Source organism: Mastigoproctus giganteus, chromosome 14, assembly GCF_048544385.1.
Source record: "Mastigoproctus giganteus isolate SK-2022 chromosome 14, ASM4854438v1, whole genome shotgun sequence".
Classification (NCBI taxonomy): Eukaryota; Metazoa; Arthropoda; class Arachnida; order Uropygi; family Thelyphonidae; genus Mastigoproctus; species Mastigoproctus giganteus.
In genome coordinates this window covers 33,958,190-33,979,354 of record NC_143588.1, presented here as the reverse complement: position 1 = coordinate 33,979,354, position 21,165 = coordinate 33,958,190, and the positions used below count along the sequence as shown (strand labels likewise).

The window sequence follows — 21,165 nt, the reverse complement described above, 5'->3', positions numbered from 1 at the left end:
GATGGACAGGACAGAGAATTTTATTTGTCTGGTATTTGCCCATTGCCAACAAAATGGAACAAGTATAGGAACTCCCCAATCTACATAAGGGCTGCATTCTGCGGAACGCTACGTAAGTCGGATTTTATGTATGTCGGAATTTCCCCTGTGCTTGTGCAGCACTCACACTTGTGCTCACTGAATTGATTTAATCAAAAAAGAAACGTTTGACAAACATGTAAATAGAATTATTTATTGTATTTATTAAATTTTTTATCTCATGTGAAGGAAAAATTACAAAAGCATGCAATTCAAAAAATTTTCAAAATTATAAAATTACAAAAAAAAAGAGGAGACAGGCATAATGTCAGTAAGTTTTACCTCTCGAGCATCATTGCCAGAATCAACTTCTTCAGTTGATAAGTATGCCTCTGCGGAGGTTTAGGGCTGTGAAGATTTAGAAAGGGTCGGTTGCTCAGTCTTACAAAAGAACACATTAATGGATGACTGGATGGAGGCCTTTTTCTTTTCGTCATAGATTTCTTTGTAGCAGAAAGCATATCATTCATCCCTCTGTTAATTTTTAAGAATCGTCAGCTGTCAGGATCCATCTTCGCAAACCTTGCCAATGCTGATGCAATTTCACAAAATGCCACTGCCATCTCTCTGGTGATGAAGCGTCTCGGCTCCTCATCTGGTTCATCTCATCTTGAGCTTCGTCAGCATTTTCTTCATTCTCTATCACTGCCTGCAAGTCAATAAGTTCTTCATTAGATAATTCCTTCTCTTCTTCTTCTATTAACTCCTCCATGTCTTTGGCATTAACCTCCAACTGAATTAGCTCTGCAACCTTTACAATCCTTTACAATTACCCCTGTGCTTGTGCAGCACTCACACTTGTGCTCACTGAATTGATTTAATCAAAAAAGAAACGTTTGATGAACATGTAAATAGAATTATTTATTGTATTTATTAAATTTTTTATCTCATGTGAAGGAAAAATTACAAAAGCATGCAATTTAAAAAATCTGTTACCTCTTCATATGATTCGTTGTTTTTAAATCCTTCAAAGCCTTTTACGTGCTGTGAGCATATTTTCTTCCATGCGCCACTTAACCAACTTTTAGTAATTTCCACCCAGGCCTTATTAATGTTTAAGATGGGGTGATAAATATTGTCAGATTTCAAAAGCCTCTCAATGTAAAATTTTTATCACTGTGTACAATTTGATAACCTTCTGCCATTTTCAAACCTTAATAACTCCTCATGTGTGAATGTAGATGCAAAATACTCATTCAGTTTCTTTGCTATCTGAGCAGGATCATCAACCGTCGAACCATTGATATCAAGTGAACCAATCAGATTCAATCCCTTCCTTTTAGAGTTTATATAAGTAAAGAAATCCTTGCTATTTTTCTTAGCATCTTTTGCTAAGAAAAACTTGCTTGCTACAAAGCAAGCACGGATACCGTGTATTTCCAATCTCTGGTTCAATTGGAAATACACGGGTAAAGTGGCTTTACTGATGCCCTTAAATGCACAAGAACTTCCAGAATGGTACAAAAGCAATGGTTTTGATCTGTAATCTTCAGCTGCATTAGCCCCAAGCAAGAGTGTGTCTCTATCTTTTGATGCCTTGAAACCTGGCATTGTATTTTCCTCTATGGAAATGTATGTTCAATCCAACATTTTTTTTTTTTCCAATACAGAGTAGTCTCTTCAATGTTAAAAATTTGCTGCATTGAATAGCAGCCATCATCAATAATTTTTTTTGCAATACATCACAAAATTTCTCTGCGGCTGCAGAATCAGCACTGCTGACTTCACCACATACTATAATGTCAAACCTATTAAACCACTCATTGCTTGTCAAGGGCGCCTCCATAGCCAGGTGGGCAGGAGCAGCAGTGTGTAGCACACACTTTTTGATTAGACTGGGGTTCAAGACAGTGACCACCAAAAACGGAGGGTGTGGAAAGGTCAGGGAATGACCACCGCATATTAGCATTAGTAGAGGCATTTGATGCAAGAAAGCAAGCTTATGTAGCATCAGCCAAAAAAAAAAAAAAAAAAAACCACTTCACCTCTCTGTTCGTTCGAAATACCTGTCCAGCTGAGCCTTAAACTTATTTAGCTTATCAACTTCCATGACAAGGGATGGAAGTCTGTTCCACCAACCAACCACCCACTGGCTAAAGGCAAATTTCCGCACGTCTATCCTACATTTGTCTTTCCTCAATCTGAATTTATGCCCTCTCAGGTAATTATTCTGACAAGAGGAAGAATCCCATCAGCATTGAATATGCACAACCCATTCAAGGCTTTATACACCTCTATCAGATCACCTCGCTGGTGCCTAGTCTCCAGACACACTGTAATTTGCAAAACTTAAGCGTTTCTTCGTAAGAGCACCAGTTTGTTCCATTCACTAATCTTGTTGCCCTTCTCTGTACTCATTCCAGCAGCTCTACATCCTTCTTGAAATGAGACCTCCAGACCTGTATACTGTACTCTAGGTGTGGCCTGACCATTGCCTTATACAAGAGAATAATCACCTCCTTATCCCTGCTAGAAAAATTCATATATATCATTGACAATACACCATGAGCTACTCTTGCCGCCCGTCTGCACTGCTCAGAGAACTTCATATCTGCCTGTACAACCACACCCAGGTCCCTTTCATTCTCTACCACTGTCAGTGTAGTACCACAGAGTTGATACGTTGCTCTGGGGTTGCTGTTTCCCATATGTAGTACTTTACATTTGTCAATGTTAAACTTCATTTGCCACCTCTCAGCCCATCTGCTCAACCTTTCCAGATCCTGTTGCAGCAGAACAGTGTCAGTAGTGTCCTTGACAACCCTGCCTACCTTTGTATCGTCTGCAAACTTCGACATTAAGCTTGATATACGATCATCAATATCATTTATGAATACAGAAAACAATAATGGACCAAACACTGAGCCCTGAGGGACTCCACTAATAACATTAGTAGATTTCATTGAAGATTTCATTGAAGATCACATTTAACCATAATAGCGTAAAAACCCACACAATTGCAGTAATCGGTATTATCATAAATGCAATAAGATTGAGTTTACTACCTGTTTATAATTAGCTGCACTAACAGAAAAGCCCAATAAACCGGAAAGTGCAATTGTTTTTATTGTTTTATGGTTGTCTGATTCATACCCTGATTCATGACCTCCAAAAACGTTCTTTAGAAAAATATCACAAAGGTGTTCAAAATTGATTCTTATAATGGGAACATATGATAACATCTGGTAGTTTTTCATACTAAAAGTGAGAGAAGTGATGATGCAAAACATCTACTGCTTCATATTATTATTTACCTTTAATGACACCAAGAAGTACTAGAACCTTGTTGGAAAAAAATGTCAAATTTCAATTTAAAAATGATGCACTACTAATTGTTGAAATCTTTACTACCTCAGTATTTACAAGAACATCATTTATGGGAACTCGTGCACCATGTAGTCACAGGCAACCATAAAGTAGTTCTTCATTGAGAAAAAAAAGGCTTCTCCTGTTTCAGACTCCCCACAACTTTGACAGTAAATATGTCAAAGAGTAAGTCAGCAGAATCAATCCTACTGGTTTAGTTTGGTATTATAGGCAACTTTCAAAATGGAAGTGAAAGATTTGAAACCACTGGAAAAAATAAATTTGCACATTAGGTATGTTAAATTAATAACACCATACCTCACCTCCATACATGGATATGAGGTATGGTTAAATAGTAGTAGTAGTAGTGGCACTTGATGCAAGAAAGCAAGTGTAGGAGCTTATGCAGCATCAGCCAAAAAAAAAAAAAAAAAAAAAAATCACACCATACCCTCCAAATGCCTGTCCAGTTCCTCCTTGAATTTATTTAACCTATCAACTTCCACAACGACAGATGGAAGTTTGTTCCAGCAATTAACCACCCGCTGGCTAAAGGCAAATTTCCGCACATCTATTCTACATCTATCCTTTCTTCATTTGAACTTATGTCCCCGTAGGTTCGTATTCTGAACAAGTGGGAGGATCCCATCAGAATTCAGCGTGCTCAACCCATTCAAGGCCTTATAGACCTCAATCAGATCACCGCGCAGGTGCCTAGTCTCCAGCCACTGCAATTTGCAGAACTTAAGCCTCTCTTGGTAAGAGGATCCCTTCATTCCCCTCACCAATCGTGTTGCTCTTCTCTGTACACGCTCAAGCAAATCTACATCCTTCCTAAAATGCGGCCTCCAGACCTGTACGCAGTACTCAAGGCGTGGCCTGACCATTGCCTTATACAGAGGGACAATCACCTCCTTTTCCCTGCTAGCAAAATTCCTATATATCATTGACAAAACCCCGTGACCTGCCCTAGCAGCCTGTCTGCATTGCTCAGAAAACTTCATATCTGACTGCACAATTATTCCCAGGTCTTTTTCATTTTCTACCACCTTAAGTGTAGTACCACACAGTTGGTACGTTTCTCTGGGGTTACTTCTACCCATATGCAGTACTTTGCATTTGTCAAGGTTAAACTTCAGTTGCCACTTCTTAGCCCATCTGCCCAAATTATCTAGATCCTGTTGCAGTAGCACACTGCCATGACTGTCATTAACAACCCTGCCAACCTTCGTGTCATCTGCAAACTTCGACATTAAGCTTGATATACCTTCATCAATATCATTGATAAATATACAAAACAACAGTGGACCCAACACCGAACCCTGTGGGACTCCACTAATAACATTAGTCGACGAAGAGCAGCACCCATTGATTACCACCCTCTGTCTTCTCCCACTTAACCATCCTTTTATCCATTGTAGCAACTTACCCTTAATACCATTCTGCTCCAATTTGTACAGTAGTCTTCCATGCGCAACAGTGTCAAAAGCTTTACTGAAATCCAAGTATATGATATCAAAATTATTTTTTGCATCCAGTTCCTTTGTGACCACATCATAATAACCAATCAAATTTGTCAGACAAGACTTTCCCTTAACAAACCCATGCTGTGTCTGAATTATTGCTGCAGTCTTGTCTAGATGATCCTGCAATGCATCTTTAACCAGTGACTCCATTATTTTACCTGGAACAGAAGTTAAACTAACTGGTCTGTAATTACTCGTGTCACCCTTCGAACCTCCTTTGTGAATTGGGGATACATTTGCACATCTCCAGTCCGTGGGAACCTCCCCTGAATCCAAGGATGCTCTCATAATTATGGCTAAGGGTTTGCTTAGTTGCTTTGCCGCCTCCTTTAATATAACTGGATAGATCCCATCCACCCCAGGTGCCTTTCTTATGTTTAACTTCAACAATTTCTCCTCCACTTTGCTCTCAGTTATTACAAAATCATTAAGCACACTGCTACAATTTGATAACCTTCTTCCATTTTCAAACTGTAATAATTCCTCACGTGTGAATGTAGATGCAAAATACTCATTCAGTTTGTTTGCTATCTGAGCAGGATCATCAACAGTCAAACCATCGATGTCAAGTGGACCAATCATATTCATTCCCTTCCTTTTAGAGTTTATATAAGTAAAGAAATCCTTGCTGTTTTTCTTAGCATCTTTTGCCAAAGATTTCTCGTAATCCGCCTTTGCCTGCCGAACCTCCTTTGTGACCTGATTACAGACTAGCTTATATCTGCTACAGGCTTCTGCGTCGCCTGATAATTTATATGCATCCCATGCATTTTTCTTCTCTGTCACGAGTCTCATTAGTTCATTTGATAACCATTTAGGCCTAAACTTTGAACAATATTTCTTCATCGGTATGAAAAGTCTAGTAGCTTCCACGATTAATTCCTTGAATGCTTCCCACTTAAAATTTACTGTTTGTAACATCGTCAGTTGATCCCACTGTACAGAATTTAAAAACTGTCTGACACCAGTGTACTCCCCTTTACGGAAACAAAAACCCTTTCCTTTACCCCTGACAGTAGTTACCTCTTTGAGTAAATCCCACTTCAGCACACTGTGATCACTGCCACCTAGTGGTTCCTTTATCTGCAAATTCTTAATACACGAATGATCACTGCTGATAACCAGATCAAGAGTATTACTTTCTCTGGTTGCCTCTCGAACATGCTGCTGCAGAAAACAATCATCCAATAAATCCACAGAAGTCTGACTAGCGTGTGAGTGACCAACCCACAAGTTCCAGTCAATATCTGGGAAGTTAAAATCCCCCATTATAAGACATTCTGATTTACTGGCCCACTCTATTTCTCTGTACAATTGCTCACTGTACTCATTCGAGTCATTAGGCCTGTAACACACTCCTACTCTTATTTTTGCTTTTGCAGTGCTTATGTCACACCAAACTGACTCAACAGTGCACTGTCCATCTCTATCAACTGGATGCACTTCTTTTGATTTTATGTTTTTCTTAATTAACAGCATAACACCTCCTCCCTTTCTGTCCTGTCTATCCTTTCTGTACACATTGTACTCCCCAAATTCCAGTTCTGCATTCCTTATATCTTTGTGACACCACGTCTCTGCTATCCCAACAATATCCGCCTTTGATGTCTTGACCAACACTTCAAATTCATCAAATTTATTTACTATACTTCTAGCATTGGTATACATACAAGCATACATGCTCCTATGCCTATTCCTTGTTACCCTAACACATCCCATATACCCAACTATTCCAGGATGACTGCCATCCGTCCCTGAAACCCCCAACACCCCTTGCTCCAGGTCGCTTCTTATTCTAATAGAAGTTGTGCAAGAATCACCTTCACCTCTGCCTGCGGTTACTGTTAAACTATTAGTCTTTGTATCCCCCCAAGCTAGCAGTTTTCCGACCCACCTAACACTGCCTCGATAGCATCAGCAAATATTCTTGCACCCTTTCTATTTAAGTGTATCCCATCCCTGTAGAAGCAATCTCTCCTGTTAACAAGTACAGTCCAGGCTGAAAAAAATTCTACCCCTTGAGCCTTGCACAATCTTTCCAGGGCCGAATTGATCGACAAGGCTCTCATCATATACTCCCTCCTATCGCGTCTGGGCAGAATTGCAGACACTTTCAAATTCAACCCTAATTCTCGGCTTTTTTTCAACAGTGACCGGTACTTGTTGAGTAATTCTGCCGGTCTCCTACTCTTAATATCATTAGTGCCAACGTGTACAACTATATCACCTTTTGTGCCCTTGAAAGATGATATCCGCTCTACAACGTCATCAACCTTTGCCCCTGGCAGACATACCCTGGTCCTGTTCCACCTATCCTTTTTACATAGCATGTTCCCCGTTTCCCTGACAAAGAATAACATTTAGAATAAGTTACAGATCACACTTAAATAAGGATAATACCATGTGCCCTTCTTGTTTCCTCTTTGTGAAGTTACCTTTAGCAGAAAATAATACAGCTACACAGGATGCCTTTGCCGGTTTGCTGCAAAGGGTACAAGGAGGTTAAGCACAAATTTAATTTTTTGAGAGACTTATATCAGAGGATGAAAAATAAGATTGAGATACTAGAACAATTAAGAGAGGGGCACTTAGATGACTAGCCCAAGCTAGTGATTGATTTGGTTTTTAATGGCACATTGGCAGCCCAAGCTAGAGCCCCTGCCAGAGCATAAGACAAAATGATATCCTCCACAAAGATCCTTTGTACCACAGAAAGTAGTTATATAGGTTGGTGATAATTGAATCATAAAATTGTGCATAAAAGAAGGGTGGAATGGGACCAGGGTACATCTGTCAGGTGCTAAAGTTAATGACATTCTAGAGCAACTACCATCTATAAGTGCACATAAGGTGATATTCTTGTATGTATTGGTATATAATGATATTAAGAACAGAAGACCTGGGGATTTACTTAACAAGAAACAGGACAATGTTTTGAGAAAAAGTCGTGAATTAGAATTGAAAAGATCTACAATTCCACTCAGACATAACAGAAGGAAGTATGATGAGACCACTGTTGATCAATCTGGCAATGAAGAAATTCTTGCCCACAGGCAAGAATAAAAATGAGTAGTTAGAATAAATTCAAGGCACAATTAGAAAAATACAAGAATAAGGTGATATTCTTGTATGTATTGGTATATAATGATATTAAGAACAGAAGACTTAACAAGATTTACTTAACAAGAAACAGGACAATGTTTTGAGAAAAAGTCGTGAATTAGAATTGAAAAGATCTACAATTCCACTCAGACATAATAGAAGGGAGTATGATGAGACCATTGTTGATCAATCTGGCAATGAAGAGACTGCACAGGCCCACAGGCAAGAATAAAAATGAGTAGTTAGAATAAATTCAAGGAACAATTAGAAAAATTATTGTAATGTAATGAAGAGTTGATTTGGGGCGCCTCCGTAGCCAGGTGGGAAGGAGCAGCAGTGCATAGCACACACTTCTTGATTAGACCGGGGTCCGAGCCCGTCACCACCAAATACGGAGAATGCGGAAAGGTCAGGGAATGACCACCGCATATCCCGGAGCAATATGGCCTTAGTTGCTAATGCTCCTAAAAACCAAATAACAAACAACAGTTGATTTGGGAAGTTAGGGTTTTTTTTTTTTTTTCTGATGCTCTTTATAAGCTTTCTTTCTTCACTCATATGCCTATTACTAATAACAGCACCATAGCAGTAACTGATGCTTGCACTGTTTCTATTGGAACATCCAGCAGCCTGAAAATAAAGGTGGTTGGGAATATGAAGGAATGCTGGGGGTGGCAGGTTCCTCAAAGAACAATCAAATATGTCGGCTGTGTTAGGATTACTAAGAAAAACAGTTGCATGTATACTTGGGTATACATTAATGCTTGGATCACAGTAAATAAATTTAATGAATTTGAAGTGTTGGTCAGGTCAGTAAATGTAGATATAGGAGACATGGCACTCAGACAATAATGGATGCAAAATTTATTGGATAACTGTTTACAATTCCAGCACGTTTGAGAGGCAATGAGAGAATGAAATAACATTGATCTGATTATCAGCAGTGACAATTCATCTATAAAGAGTCCGCAAATCACTTTCACTACATGATCACTACACGAGATTGATCACATTGTATAATGATATGGAATTTACTTCAAGGGAAAGGAAGGGGCTTTAATAAATGTGACTTCAGTGGTCTTAGACAATTTTTAAATTCTGCATAACAAGACCAACTAATGATGTTACCATTAGAAAATTCTAAATGTAAAGTGCTCAGGAAAGTAATCATAGAAGCTACTAGGCTTTGTAAACAAACTAAGAGATACTTTTCGAGACTTAGACCTAAATAGTTGTCAGATGTACTGATGAGACTCTCGGCATAGAAGGAAAATGCATGGGATGCATATAAATTATCAGGTGATACAGAAGACATGGTCGATGTAAACTAGTCCAAAAATAATTGACAATGGAGTTTAGGAAAACTATGGCAGATTACAAGAAGTCTCTGGCAAAGAATTCTAATAAATGCAACAAAGACTTCTTTACTTATGTGAACACTAGAAGGAACAGAAGAACTAGAAAGAATCATATTGGTCCACTAGATCTGACAAACTGTATATGTATTTTGCATCTACATTCACACAAGAGTAATTTTTTAGGAATGGGAATTACAGATGCATCATTTTAAGAAGGATGTGGTATCTGCTGGAACTAGTGAAGAGACCGGCAACAAAAGTAGTGAAGAAAACAATGGCATGCTCTTACAAAGAAAGGATTCAGTTCTACAAATTGCTGTGTCTGAAGACTAGCACCTGCTAAGAGATCCAATTGAGGTGCTTAAACTTTGAATGGCTTGAGTAAGCTCAACAATGATGATCAGAAAGTTGTTTTCTACCAGTAGGTATTTAGAATAAATTCAAGGAAGAACAAGAAAAGATTATAGGCAGATCAACAGGTGATCAATATGTACACAGATGCTTCAGAATATTTTTTCTTCAGTGGCATCTTTCCTTTTAGCACTCTTCTCTAGATAGTATTAAAAGTGTACTAAATATTTATCTACTTTCAGAGCATGCAGCACCCTTTTCAGCACACAAATTAATAAAGAGATGGCAAGGTCAGCCTATTACCACCAAGTGCTCAATCTCCTCTCTTAATACCCTTGATACTCTAGCTTGTGTGCTTATATTAATTGGTGAATTGCCAGACAGTTTTTGAAGGATTCCCACATGCTTTCTTGTTTTTCAGATGTCCAATGTTTGCCACTGAGAACAAGCCACTTGCAATTTTATTGATTTATTTATTTATTATTTTATTTTTTATTTATTTTTATTTTTCATTTTTTAAATACAATAAGTCACCATAATAAGAAACAGCTTGGAATCACTTTGATTACTGTAATCTAAACAATGCCTGTTGTTTTTGTTTTGCTACAACTGAATATATATATATATATATTTTTTTTATATTGGGAATTATATTTCTGATCTTTTGCTCATCTGAATTGTAACTCTCTTAAAACCTGATGGTTCTACTGCCTCCTCATTTAAAGATAAAACAACTTAACTGCCTTCTTCTAAATCTTATATTCACAATCTTAAAACCCCTTAGCATCACGATTATACTGAACAGTCTTGATGCTCTATCCCCACTTATTCTCAAAACCTATAATCCTGAGCTTACTCCTGTACTACTTGAAAATTTGCTCATATCCAGCCAGTTTCCAAAAATGGTGACTAATCCCTTTCATCTAATTATTTTCCCATTGCACTTACTGCTAATCTTTTCAAAATAATGGAGAAATACATTAACTGACAATTTCTAAACTATCTCGAAACCCTCCACCTGTTCAAAGGTCGCCAATGTGGATTCCATCAGTGAAGTTCCACTGGTGATATACTGGCTTAGGTTAACCATCTATGCACAAATTTAATAAAAATGTTTGGTGAAATTCAAATAGTTGCTCATCCCATTTCAAAGGCTTTTGATTGTGTTTGGCATAAAGGTCTAGTAAAGAAGCTTCCATCTTATGGATTGCTGACTGTTTTTGCATAATTAAGTATCCAGTTTTCTCTCTTTCTCTGGGCACATGCTTAGAGAGAAAATTGGATACTCAGTTGCAAATCCACGAGATGAGGGTAGATTCCTCTCCCTAATGTTCAGTTCTTTCTTCCACTCATTTCCTCTTGTATATTAATAACCTCTTCCAATCACTGAAAATCACCTTCCAGTGTGAGAAACCCTGCACAGATAGTTTCAACTTCTTGATCACCGACAATTCCTTAAATGCTGATCTCAAAGTAATTCTACAATGGGGCAAAGATAACTTAGTTAATTTCAATCTTTCTAAAACTCATTCCTGCCTTATATCTCACAAAATGGAGTCATCTACTACTATTCTGCTTATCTTTAATGATATCTACACAAGGTTACATATCTCTATTAGGATTACCCTGACTTCTAATCTCTCTTGGCATAACAACATCAAAAATATTGCTAAATCTGAATATAGAAAACTGGGTTTTCTCTTTCTCCCTCTCGGCATTACTTTTCTTCTAAACAGCTATTCACTTGTACAAATTTCAAATTTATCATGCCATGGAATACTGTATAACCACTTCTATAATCTCTCTTGGGCTTCCAGACTCCATTCAAAAGAGGGCAGTCATGTCAATTAATGATCCATCCCATACAAAGTCTTTCCACTCTGTCTCACAGATGTTTCGTTACTACTGTGTCTTCTATAAATATTCCTATGGGCTTTGTTCTTTCGAATTGGCTTTATAATTCCCTGTACCTCTTCCAAACCAGTCTGAACATGCACCATAACCATTCATCATCCCTTTACTGTCGAGCTTCAAACTCACAGGACCAGCTTTTCTTCTTCTTCATTTATTGCTTCAATGTCCTTTTTCTGAACAGCCTCCCTTCACATGTATTTCCTGAAAATTACATCTACAGAAATTCAGGTATCAAGGATCTTCTTCTGCTCCTGTCTTCTCAACATCCAACCTATGCATGGTATTAAGCATAAGTTCTAATAACTTATACCCCCCCCCCCCCCAAATGCAAACCTCATTTGCATTTGGGGGAGAGGATATTTCTGAACCCTGCACCTGCATGAATAGCATACCTCAGAGAAAGATTACATTCTATAGCAAATGACGCAAATAACCAGTTTGCACACATGATAATCTCATTACTATGAAATGCAACTTCTGTTTTTTAAATTTATCTTTATGAATTGTACATGGTCTTAATGCATACCTGTTTGAAAATGTCTGATTTCATCCCATTTCCTATTTTAATTTCAATTTTACACTTAAAACTGAAAATTCTAATCTACAAGCAGTTAAACAGGTAAATGTGCTACTTTTTCATATTTTCCAATTAATTAAGAATATTGAAAATATTCTTAATTAGCTTTATGCTACACAAATACTATGAAATGATCATAATAACAGAGGACAATGCTAGAATCACACATTTATTTTTACAAAAGGCTAGTATAGCAAACCTCTGATGGCCAATTTGATAAGGAAAATAAGCAGAAGAGAGAGAGAGAAAAGAAATCCAATTTAAGATAGTTTTGTTATAAATAAAAAAATAAATAAGTAAAAAATATAAAATCTAGATCATAAATCCAGTACACATGTACATGATTTATACAAGCTTCAGATGGAGAAGAATAAAATTGAGTAAAAAATATGAATTCTCGGTCATAAATCTGGATGGCTAGAAATTAATGTGTGTATATACCATATACACATGTATGTGGTTTATACAAACTTGCCTAGTTTCACGAAAATACAATAGTTTTCTATAGGGATATCTCAATTTATGCAAATTCTCATTAATGAGAATTTGCTTACTATAATAATATAAGAATTTGCATAAAATAACAATGAAATATAATAATTCATTGAAATATAATAATAATAAAGGTGCTGATATGCAGTACTGTTGCATACCGTCCCAAAAAAAGCACTGTGTGTATATATGTGGTCATATATATATATTTATATATAATATGACCACATATATATAAATATTTTGTAATATATGTGGTCATATTATATATAAATATATATATGACCACATATATACACACAGTGCTTTTTTTTGGGACGGTATGCAACAGTACTGCATATCAGCACCTTTATTTAACAGTAACATGTGACATTTGGATGCTGTACGCTTAGAAATTTTTAATATTCCATTAATTTTTTTCATGTTTTTCTGCTTTTCAAATAAGCTTAAAGTTATTTAACTAAATTTGCATTTTTCACTGTCTATTGTTAAGATATTTTCTATATAAAACTTTATAACTATTTTTAAAATTCTAAATTACTCAGTCGGACATCTGTTTAACGAACTCCTTTTATAGTGAATTTTTTTTTTTTAATTCCCTTTGGAAATTACATTTAAAATAGATTCAGGTAAGTGAAGAAAATTTTCATATAGCAAACGGCTTAGGAGAGACTTAACTGGATACACACTGTTCGCACTTCTGGCCTTCAGGCAATTTAGGAAATTAGTGCTGCTGCTAAACAAGAATTGAGAAAGCTAAAGGGATTACCATTCTACAACTTAGTGGTAACTGGTAAAACTTATCCGGCCACCTGTCCACAATACAGAGAAGTTGCATTGGTCAATAGTGAGCAGATCAAAGAGTATTCCCAATGGGCTCTGGTTCATCCTCTACTGCAGTGGTGTCCAACCTTTTCCCGTATAGGGGACATGTTCAAAGTTAGAATTCCTTCAGAGGCCGCACTGAGTGATTCGAGAAAAATTAAGTGTTACATTTTCCATATCTTGTTACATGTAAAAGGAAGTTTCTGTTTTCATATTACTGTTTTTTATTTTCAGGCTATACAGTGGTACCTTGGTTTGTGAGCATAATTCGTTCCAGAAACGTGCTCATAATCCAAAGCACTCGTATATCAAAGTGAATTTCCCCATAAGAAATAATGGAAACCCAGATGATTTGTTCCAAAACTCAAAAATATTCATATACTGTAAAAATGATTAATACAAAATACATACATACCTTTTTATATTTTTAATATTTAAATTTAATATACCTACATATAGCAATCGAATTTATTAATTATTGGGTAGGACGACTTTCACTGTCACTAACAGAATCACTGCTGTCTGTTGACTTTTTCTTTTTGTGCGACTTTAACAAGGAACATCATTGCTCGCACTATTACAAAATGAGGGACGCCTCCATAGCCAGGTGGGTAGGAGCAGCAGTGCGTAGCACACGCTTCTTGATTAGACCGGGGTTCCAGCCCGTGAGCCACCAAATATGGAGGATGCGGAAAGGTCAGGGAATGACCACCGCACATCCCCAGAGCAAAATACACATAAACAAAGCTGCGCGCGCGTGTAGCAACTGAATAAACAATACCGTAAAGGCAGAGATACACAATTAACACCTCACATTTTACTAAAGCACATTTCTAGGGGTTACTACCATAAAACAATAAAAACAATTTCCAGTTTCATTCCTGATAGTGGAATCTGTTATAAACTGGTAGTAAACTCGATCTAATTGCATTTGCGATTATACTGATAGTTGGAATTGTGTTTGTTTTTACGTTATTGTGGTGAAATGTGTTTTCCCTTCACTGATATAAAAAACATAAATACATTTTCAGAATCTTCTCTTCATTCTTATCGTGTTGCATTCGGTTGGGATGATTCTGCGTTCGACTGCCATTTCTTGTAAACTCAAAGGCGAATCATGCATAAGGGAATTTGGTTCGTGTTATATAAGATATCGTTCCCCTATTTATAAATCGTGTATGATCGAATTCGTATAGGGTAAACACATGTTATACGAGGACTGACTGTACTCGTATTGTAAGACCTCGCTCATTTATCAAGTTAAAATTTATTAAAAATTTTTGCTCATCTTGCAAAACACTCGCAGACCAAGTTACTCGCAATCCAAGGTACCACTGTATATAAAAAATGTAAATTCCCAATATATAAATATTCCTATATATAAAAAATGAAAATTCCCAATACTTTTAAATCTGTGTCACTAATTTATTTTTTAGATTTTATTAAAATTATAAAAATATGACTTTCTTTTGTTTTTCAAAAAAATCCCTAACTTTTGCCTTTAAATGCTCACTTCAGAAAATTTACAACCTGAAAGGATCACTGCTTGAGGTGAATAAATAAAATAATGATACATCTGAAATTGAAAATATTCGAAAATTTTATTAAGTACAATACACTATTACATTTACTAAACAAAACATTTAATGATAAAATTTTTTTGATAATTATCAAAATTTAAAATGCTATTTTAATTCACTTCCCGCGTGGGTCATAGGTTGGACACTGCTGTGAATCACTGCTGCGCCGCATTCGAGAATTAGGAGAGGGTTATTTTCTTTTACCCCGACAAGTAATCATCTGTTGTTTTGCAGAACTGTGTTATCCACATTTTTCCATAAATTTTCCCTATCTCTGTTTACATGGTCAAGTAGCTGAATATCCGAATGACACCAAAATTTTGGACAGTTTCAAAAAAAGAAAGAAAAATATCAAATTTAAGAACTAGTGACAATATCGTTGACAATAGAAGGAAAATGAGGACAACGAAAGTATTAAACCTTCTAAACATGAAATGTTGGCATTTGGTAAGAACGAAGTTAGTAAATTGTCAATTAGGCTTCAGTTAAATAAAAGAGATACAATTCGACCATTTCAGGAATACCTAATAGAAAAGATGGTTTCGGAAAAATTGAAGAGCATTTTATGAATGCTCATAAATGCTGAGTATGAGTACGATACCAATTTCATCAAATGAATGTGAATAAGGATTTTCACAAATGTATCTGATCATCAGACCAACCACAGCTTCGTTGATGACAAAAACAATTTCTTCACTACTATTTCTTAATTAAAATTGTAGATCCACCACTGACACACCTCGATCCAGCAAATATGTCAATTTGTGGCTGCTTCGGTTTTGCCATTCAGCAACAGACACAAACAGTAAGAAGTCGGCATAGTGTGTTGGGTGAGAACTCAAAAATTTGGAATATTCTATAAAAACTTTACAAAATTACTTTTTCCTTATTACTTATTTTTTACTTATTACTTATATTTTTACTAATTTTTACTTATTATTTTTTATTTATTACTTATTATTTTTTATTAAACATTTACTTATTTTTTCATATACTTGAATAATAAATGTATGCTTAATAAACTGTATCTTAATATACTTAATTTGTTGTTCTTATTCCAAAAGCATTACTACTAAGTAACAATTATCAGGAAATAATTTTTTAGAGTATTGTACTTTAATGTCCTTTTAATTTTCAATTTTTCCTGATAGCAAAGAATGAGTATTTTTTTTTTACAAAAAAAGCACTGCAGATACATATATAAATTAAATTGATCAAATGGATAATATTCTGAAGAAACGTACTGAACAATTATATGATGCTTCTGTGCAAGGGCTGATGCATGTTCTTCTTCAGTTACATCCTAGGAGTGGAGGAAAGAAGGTAATTACTGCTTTGCTTAATTAGAATTTATAAGTACATCAATCAGAAATAAGCTTTATTTACCTAAAAAATATAGCAATCTAGTAGTCATAATGGACATGTCTATTATTTTCATAATTTTCTGATGGCAAGCTGAGGAAAAAGAAACGAACAGTTTACTGATTAAAAAATCAAGAACTCTAAAATAGAATAAATTCAGTTTAAGTATAAAAAGCACTACTGTCAAAATCAATAAACATACCTTGAGCTCTTAATAATGCTGTGTGTCTGTTTACAGTAAAACTAGTTATTTTATTTTTAATAGAGACCAGTGAAAACATGGAACTTATAATAAAGTTTAAGTTCGGGGGGGGGGGGGGGATATATATTTTCCTTTTCCAAATAACCTAAAAAGTTCTTTGATCTTTCACTTTCATTCATTTTACATGATTAAAACAATTAGGGCAGAAAACCAATACTTAAAAAGAATTAAATCTAGTTATTTATACAATTATAAGAAATACCCACAATGTATTTCTTATAACTGAATGCTAAAATAAAGAAAGTATATTGCAAACACAAAACAACTATGCACACCATAATTGAAACCTGTGAGGGGGGATATATATACAGGTAGCCTTCAATTTACACCAGGGTTACGTTCCTGGGGGAACAAGTGCAAATGGAACATTTATATAATAGAGTCAATCAGAAATCACAAGGTTATGTTCCGGGCACCGAAAATTTTACCTGCCACTTTACATTGATTTTATTTTATTAGCATTCTTCATAGTTGTAGTAATAGTCAATGGAGACACATTCATAGCCCTACACACATTAGAGTGGCTTTCATTCAGTGAATGGAAGCTCTTCTTCCATCCTCCAAATAATCTCCACCTTATTTTCCAATGTGATAGATCAACGTGCCTTTTACACCAGGATTCAATTAACTTCTTTTACCAGAGATGCGTCTCTTTATTCTGTTAAATTAAAAACTTTATAACATGATTGGCAAAAACTGCACATGGCTATCACTATTATTAATTATTATTTAATTTATTTATAGCACAGTTAATAAAAAAATTTAGCGTAATAAATTTACAACATGAGTAAATGGCGTAAATTCATCGCACGAACCTTTACCACCCGCATCCACAAGTGACTACTTTGAGAGTGGGAATTTTTCTCGTCTCTGACTGGCTATGATACGGACACACTAATTGCTGATATACACAGATTGTCCTAAATCACGTGAACAGTGCATGATACACAGTACGATGCGGATACATTCTGCCTCAAAATTTTAAACTTTCAATTTATAAAAAAATTGCAAAAAAAAAATAAATAAATAAATAAATAAAAATAGTCTTGTGGTTAGTGATCGGCGCTATTGTGAATCGGTGCAAATCGGACCAGTGCAAAACAAGGTTTACCTGTATATAAATAGTATTAGTAATGGCTAAATGGTGCAAGGAAGCCTAAGGCTTATGCTGCACCAGCCACAAAATAAATAAATAAAAGTAATAATAATAATAAAATAAAATAATTAATTTATAAATAATAATAAGAGAAAAGGAAATAGACAACCTATACATTTCCCTCTTCCTGTAGGTAACTATCCAGCTGATTCTGAACTTCCCCAAACTATCAGCCTCATATCACCCATGTACGTAACTTATTTTAGTCATGTATAACTCACTGGCTAAAATAAAGCTTCCTACAATCCAGGCTAAACATTTCTCCCCATAACTTGAATTTATGGCTCCTAGTTCTAGAATCATTTATAACTATGAAGATTTCATCCTCATTCATTTTACTATCACCTCTCAGAGCCTTAAACATCTCAATCAAGTAACCTTGTAAGGTGCCTAGTTTACGAAATGCACAACCCACATATTTGAAGTCTTTCCTCATAAGGATGTCCTTTTGGCGATCTCACCAAGTGAGTTACCAGTCTCTGGACCCATTCAAGAAGCTTGATGTCTTCTTTTAGGTGCAGTATCCATACTAAAACAGTATTTCAAGTGTGGTCTAAAAATAGCCTTATATAATAGGACTACGACTTCCTTATCTTTGCTAGCAAATGTTCAATAAATCATCGCTATGTCACCAGGCCTTTCTTACCATCTGTCTACAATGCTTGGAGAATTTTGTCTGGCCATATTATAACTTCCAAGTCCCTTTTTTCCACTACTGACTTTAGTTCAACTCAACCAAGTGTATAAGTTATTTGGGAATTACTGTTCCACAGGTGTAAGACCTTGCAAATTGCTGAATTAAAGCATAGCTGCCACTTTTTCTGACCATCCCTGAAGTCTATCTAGGTCACTCTGAAAAGGCTCTAATTCATGGTGATTGTTAACTACTCTATAGTCTTTACATCAGCTGCAAATTTAGACATTATGCCACGTATCCCTTCATCAATGTCATTTTGATTTTAGAAAGTCAAAAACAGTGGTTCCAATACTGATCCTTTGGAACCCAACTTCTTGCAATAACAAAACCAGAAAGCAATTGGATGATTGTTTTCTGAAGCAGCATGTTCAAGAGGCAACCAGAGAGGGTAAAACTCTTGATCTGGTTATCATGAGTGATTATTTGTGTATTAAGAATTTGCAGATAAAGGAATTACTAGGTGGCAGTGATGACAGTGTACTGATGTGGGATTTACTTAAATATATAATTACAATCAGGGGTAATGGGAAGGGTTTTTGCTTCCATAAAAGTGACTACGGTGGTCTCAGACAGTTTTTAACTTCTGTACAGTGGGACCAACTGATGATGATACCAATAGCAAATTCTAAGCATTAAACATTCAAGGAAGTAATCTTGGAAGCTACTAGGCTCTTTGTTCCAACTAACAAATACTAGTCCAGGTTTAGGCCAAATGGATGTCACATGAACTAATGAAACTCGTGGAAGAAAAGAAATATGAATGGGATGTATATAAATTATCAGGCGACACAGAAGCCTATGGCAGATATCAGCTATGGTTAAAAAGGCCTATGCGCTCCGGATTCATATTGGTAAAATAAAATTACGGCTTTCTCAGAGCGAATTGTAACAGGTTTAATAATATATATAGAAACATATAAACATACAAAGCTTTCGGTTGGTTAGACAACCTTCTTCAGTTGAAACAAAACATAAAATGACAGTTAGAATGGAGGCATGTACTGCCAATCTGGTACGTGAAGCGCGTGGCTAATTGTTTGAGGTTGAAGTCTGTGGCTGTGGCTGTGACGTATGTGGACGTGGCCAGCGTTTGTCAATGGACAGGATAATTGCTTCGGTGATAGGGTGGACTTCACAACCACTGTTCCTGTTCATTGAGGTATTGGAGCATTTGATGTTTAACGATTCCAACCAGGCGCGGCACAGATAATGGTGGGACTTATCCACAATCACGACATCGCGGTGTGGGTCAATGTCGTGGTGGGTTGGCCAGGCGTGCTCAGCAATAGCTGAGTGCTCCACATCCGCCAAACGGATCGCCCTCTTGTGTTCAGAAAGGCGTTTTTCGAGCCGCCTTCCGGTTTCCCCGAAGTAGCAGCTAGTGCAGTCACGGCAAGAGATGCGGTAGACCAACCCGCTCTGCAGTAGGGTGGGGACAGGTGTTTTTACGTTGGAAATGAGGGATCGTAGTTTTCTCCCTGGGAGTTGGAGGCACTTTATCCCATGCGATTTTAAAATCCTACAGACCTGTTGTGATATGTTTGGGTAGTATGGGATATAGGCGCTCGTGGTTGAGTCACCACTTTGGATGTTTCTGTTGGTCGCGTGCCTGTAGGTCACACCTGTCAAGGGTATTGATGGGATAGCCACACCTCGCGAGGTCCGCTTTGACTCTAGCGATCTCTGTGCGCCTCTCACTTACAGAGCTAGAGTGTGTCCAGGCGCGAGTCAGCAAGGTTCGCGCAGTGGCAAGAAGATGACTACGTGCGTGTGCTGACCGGAAGTTGGTAAATTGGCCAGCACACATAGGTTTACAATAGACTGTCGTCTTCATGCATGTGCCCTCACAAACTACGATCCCTCATTTCCAACGTAAAAACACCTGTCCCCACCCTACTGCAGAGCGGGTTGGTCTACCGCATCTCTTGCTGTGACTGCACTAGCTGCTACTTCGGGGAAACTGGAAGGCGGCTCGAAAAACGCCTTTCTGAACACAAGAGGGCGATCCGTTTGGCGGATGTGGAGCACTCAGCTATTGCTGAGCACGTCTGGGCAACCCACCACGACACTGACCCACACCACGATGTCATGATTGTGGATAAGTCCCACCATTATCTGTGCCACGCCTGGTTGGAATCGTTAAACATCAAATGCTCCAATACCTCAATGAACAGGAACAGTGGTTGTCAAGTCCACCCTATCACTGAAGCAATAGTCCTGTCCATTGACAAGCGCTGGCCACGTCCACATACGTCACAGCCACAGACTTCAACCTCAAACAATTAGCCACGCGCTTCACGTACCAGATTGGCAGTACACGCCTCCATTCTAACTGTAATTTTATGTTTTGTTTCAACTGAAGAAGGTTGTCTAACCAACCGAAAGCTTTGTATGTTTATATGTTTCTATATATATATTATTAAACCTGTTACAATTCGCTCTGAGAAAGCCTTAATTTTATTTTACCAGATATCAGCTAGTCTGGAATCAAGTCACAAAGGATATTAGGCAAGAAAAGGCAGATTACGAGAAATCTTTGGCAAAGGATGCAAAGAAAAACAGCAAGGACGTCTACTTAT

General features: G+C 36.8%; 1 protein-coding gene across 4 annotated transcripts in view; it reads right to left on the bottom strand.

Moving 5' to 3' along the window:
* Positions 1-21,165, bottom strand: part of LOC150075057 (transducin beta-like protein 3) — a 472,089-nt gene that overhangs the window by 104,799 nt on the left and 346,125 nt on the right. For all 4 annotated transcript variants that reach the window (XM_090388931.1, XM_090388932.1, XM_090388933.1 and 1 more), the window contains exon 17: positions 16,354-16,412. In XM_090388931.1, the coding sequence (XP_090245057.1) occupies positions 16,354-16,412 (59 nt within the window). The remainder of the gene's footprint in view (positions 1-16,353; positions 16,413-21,165) is intronic.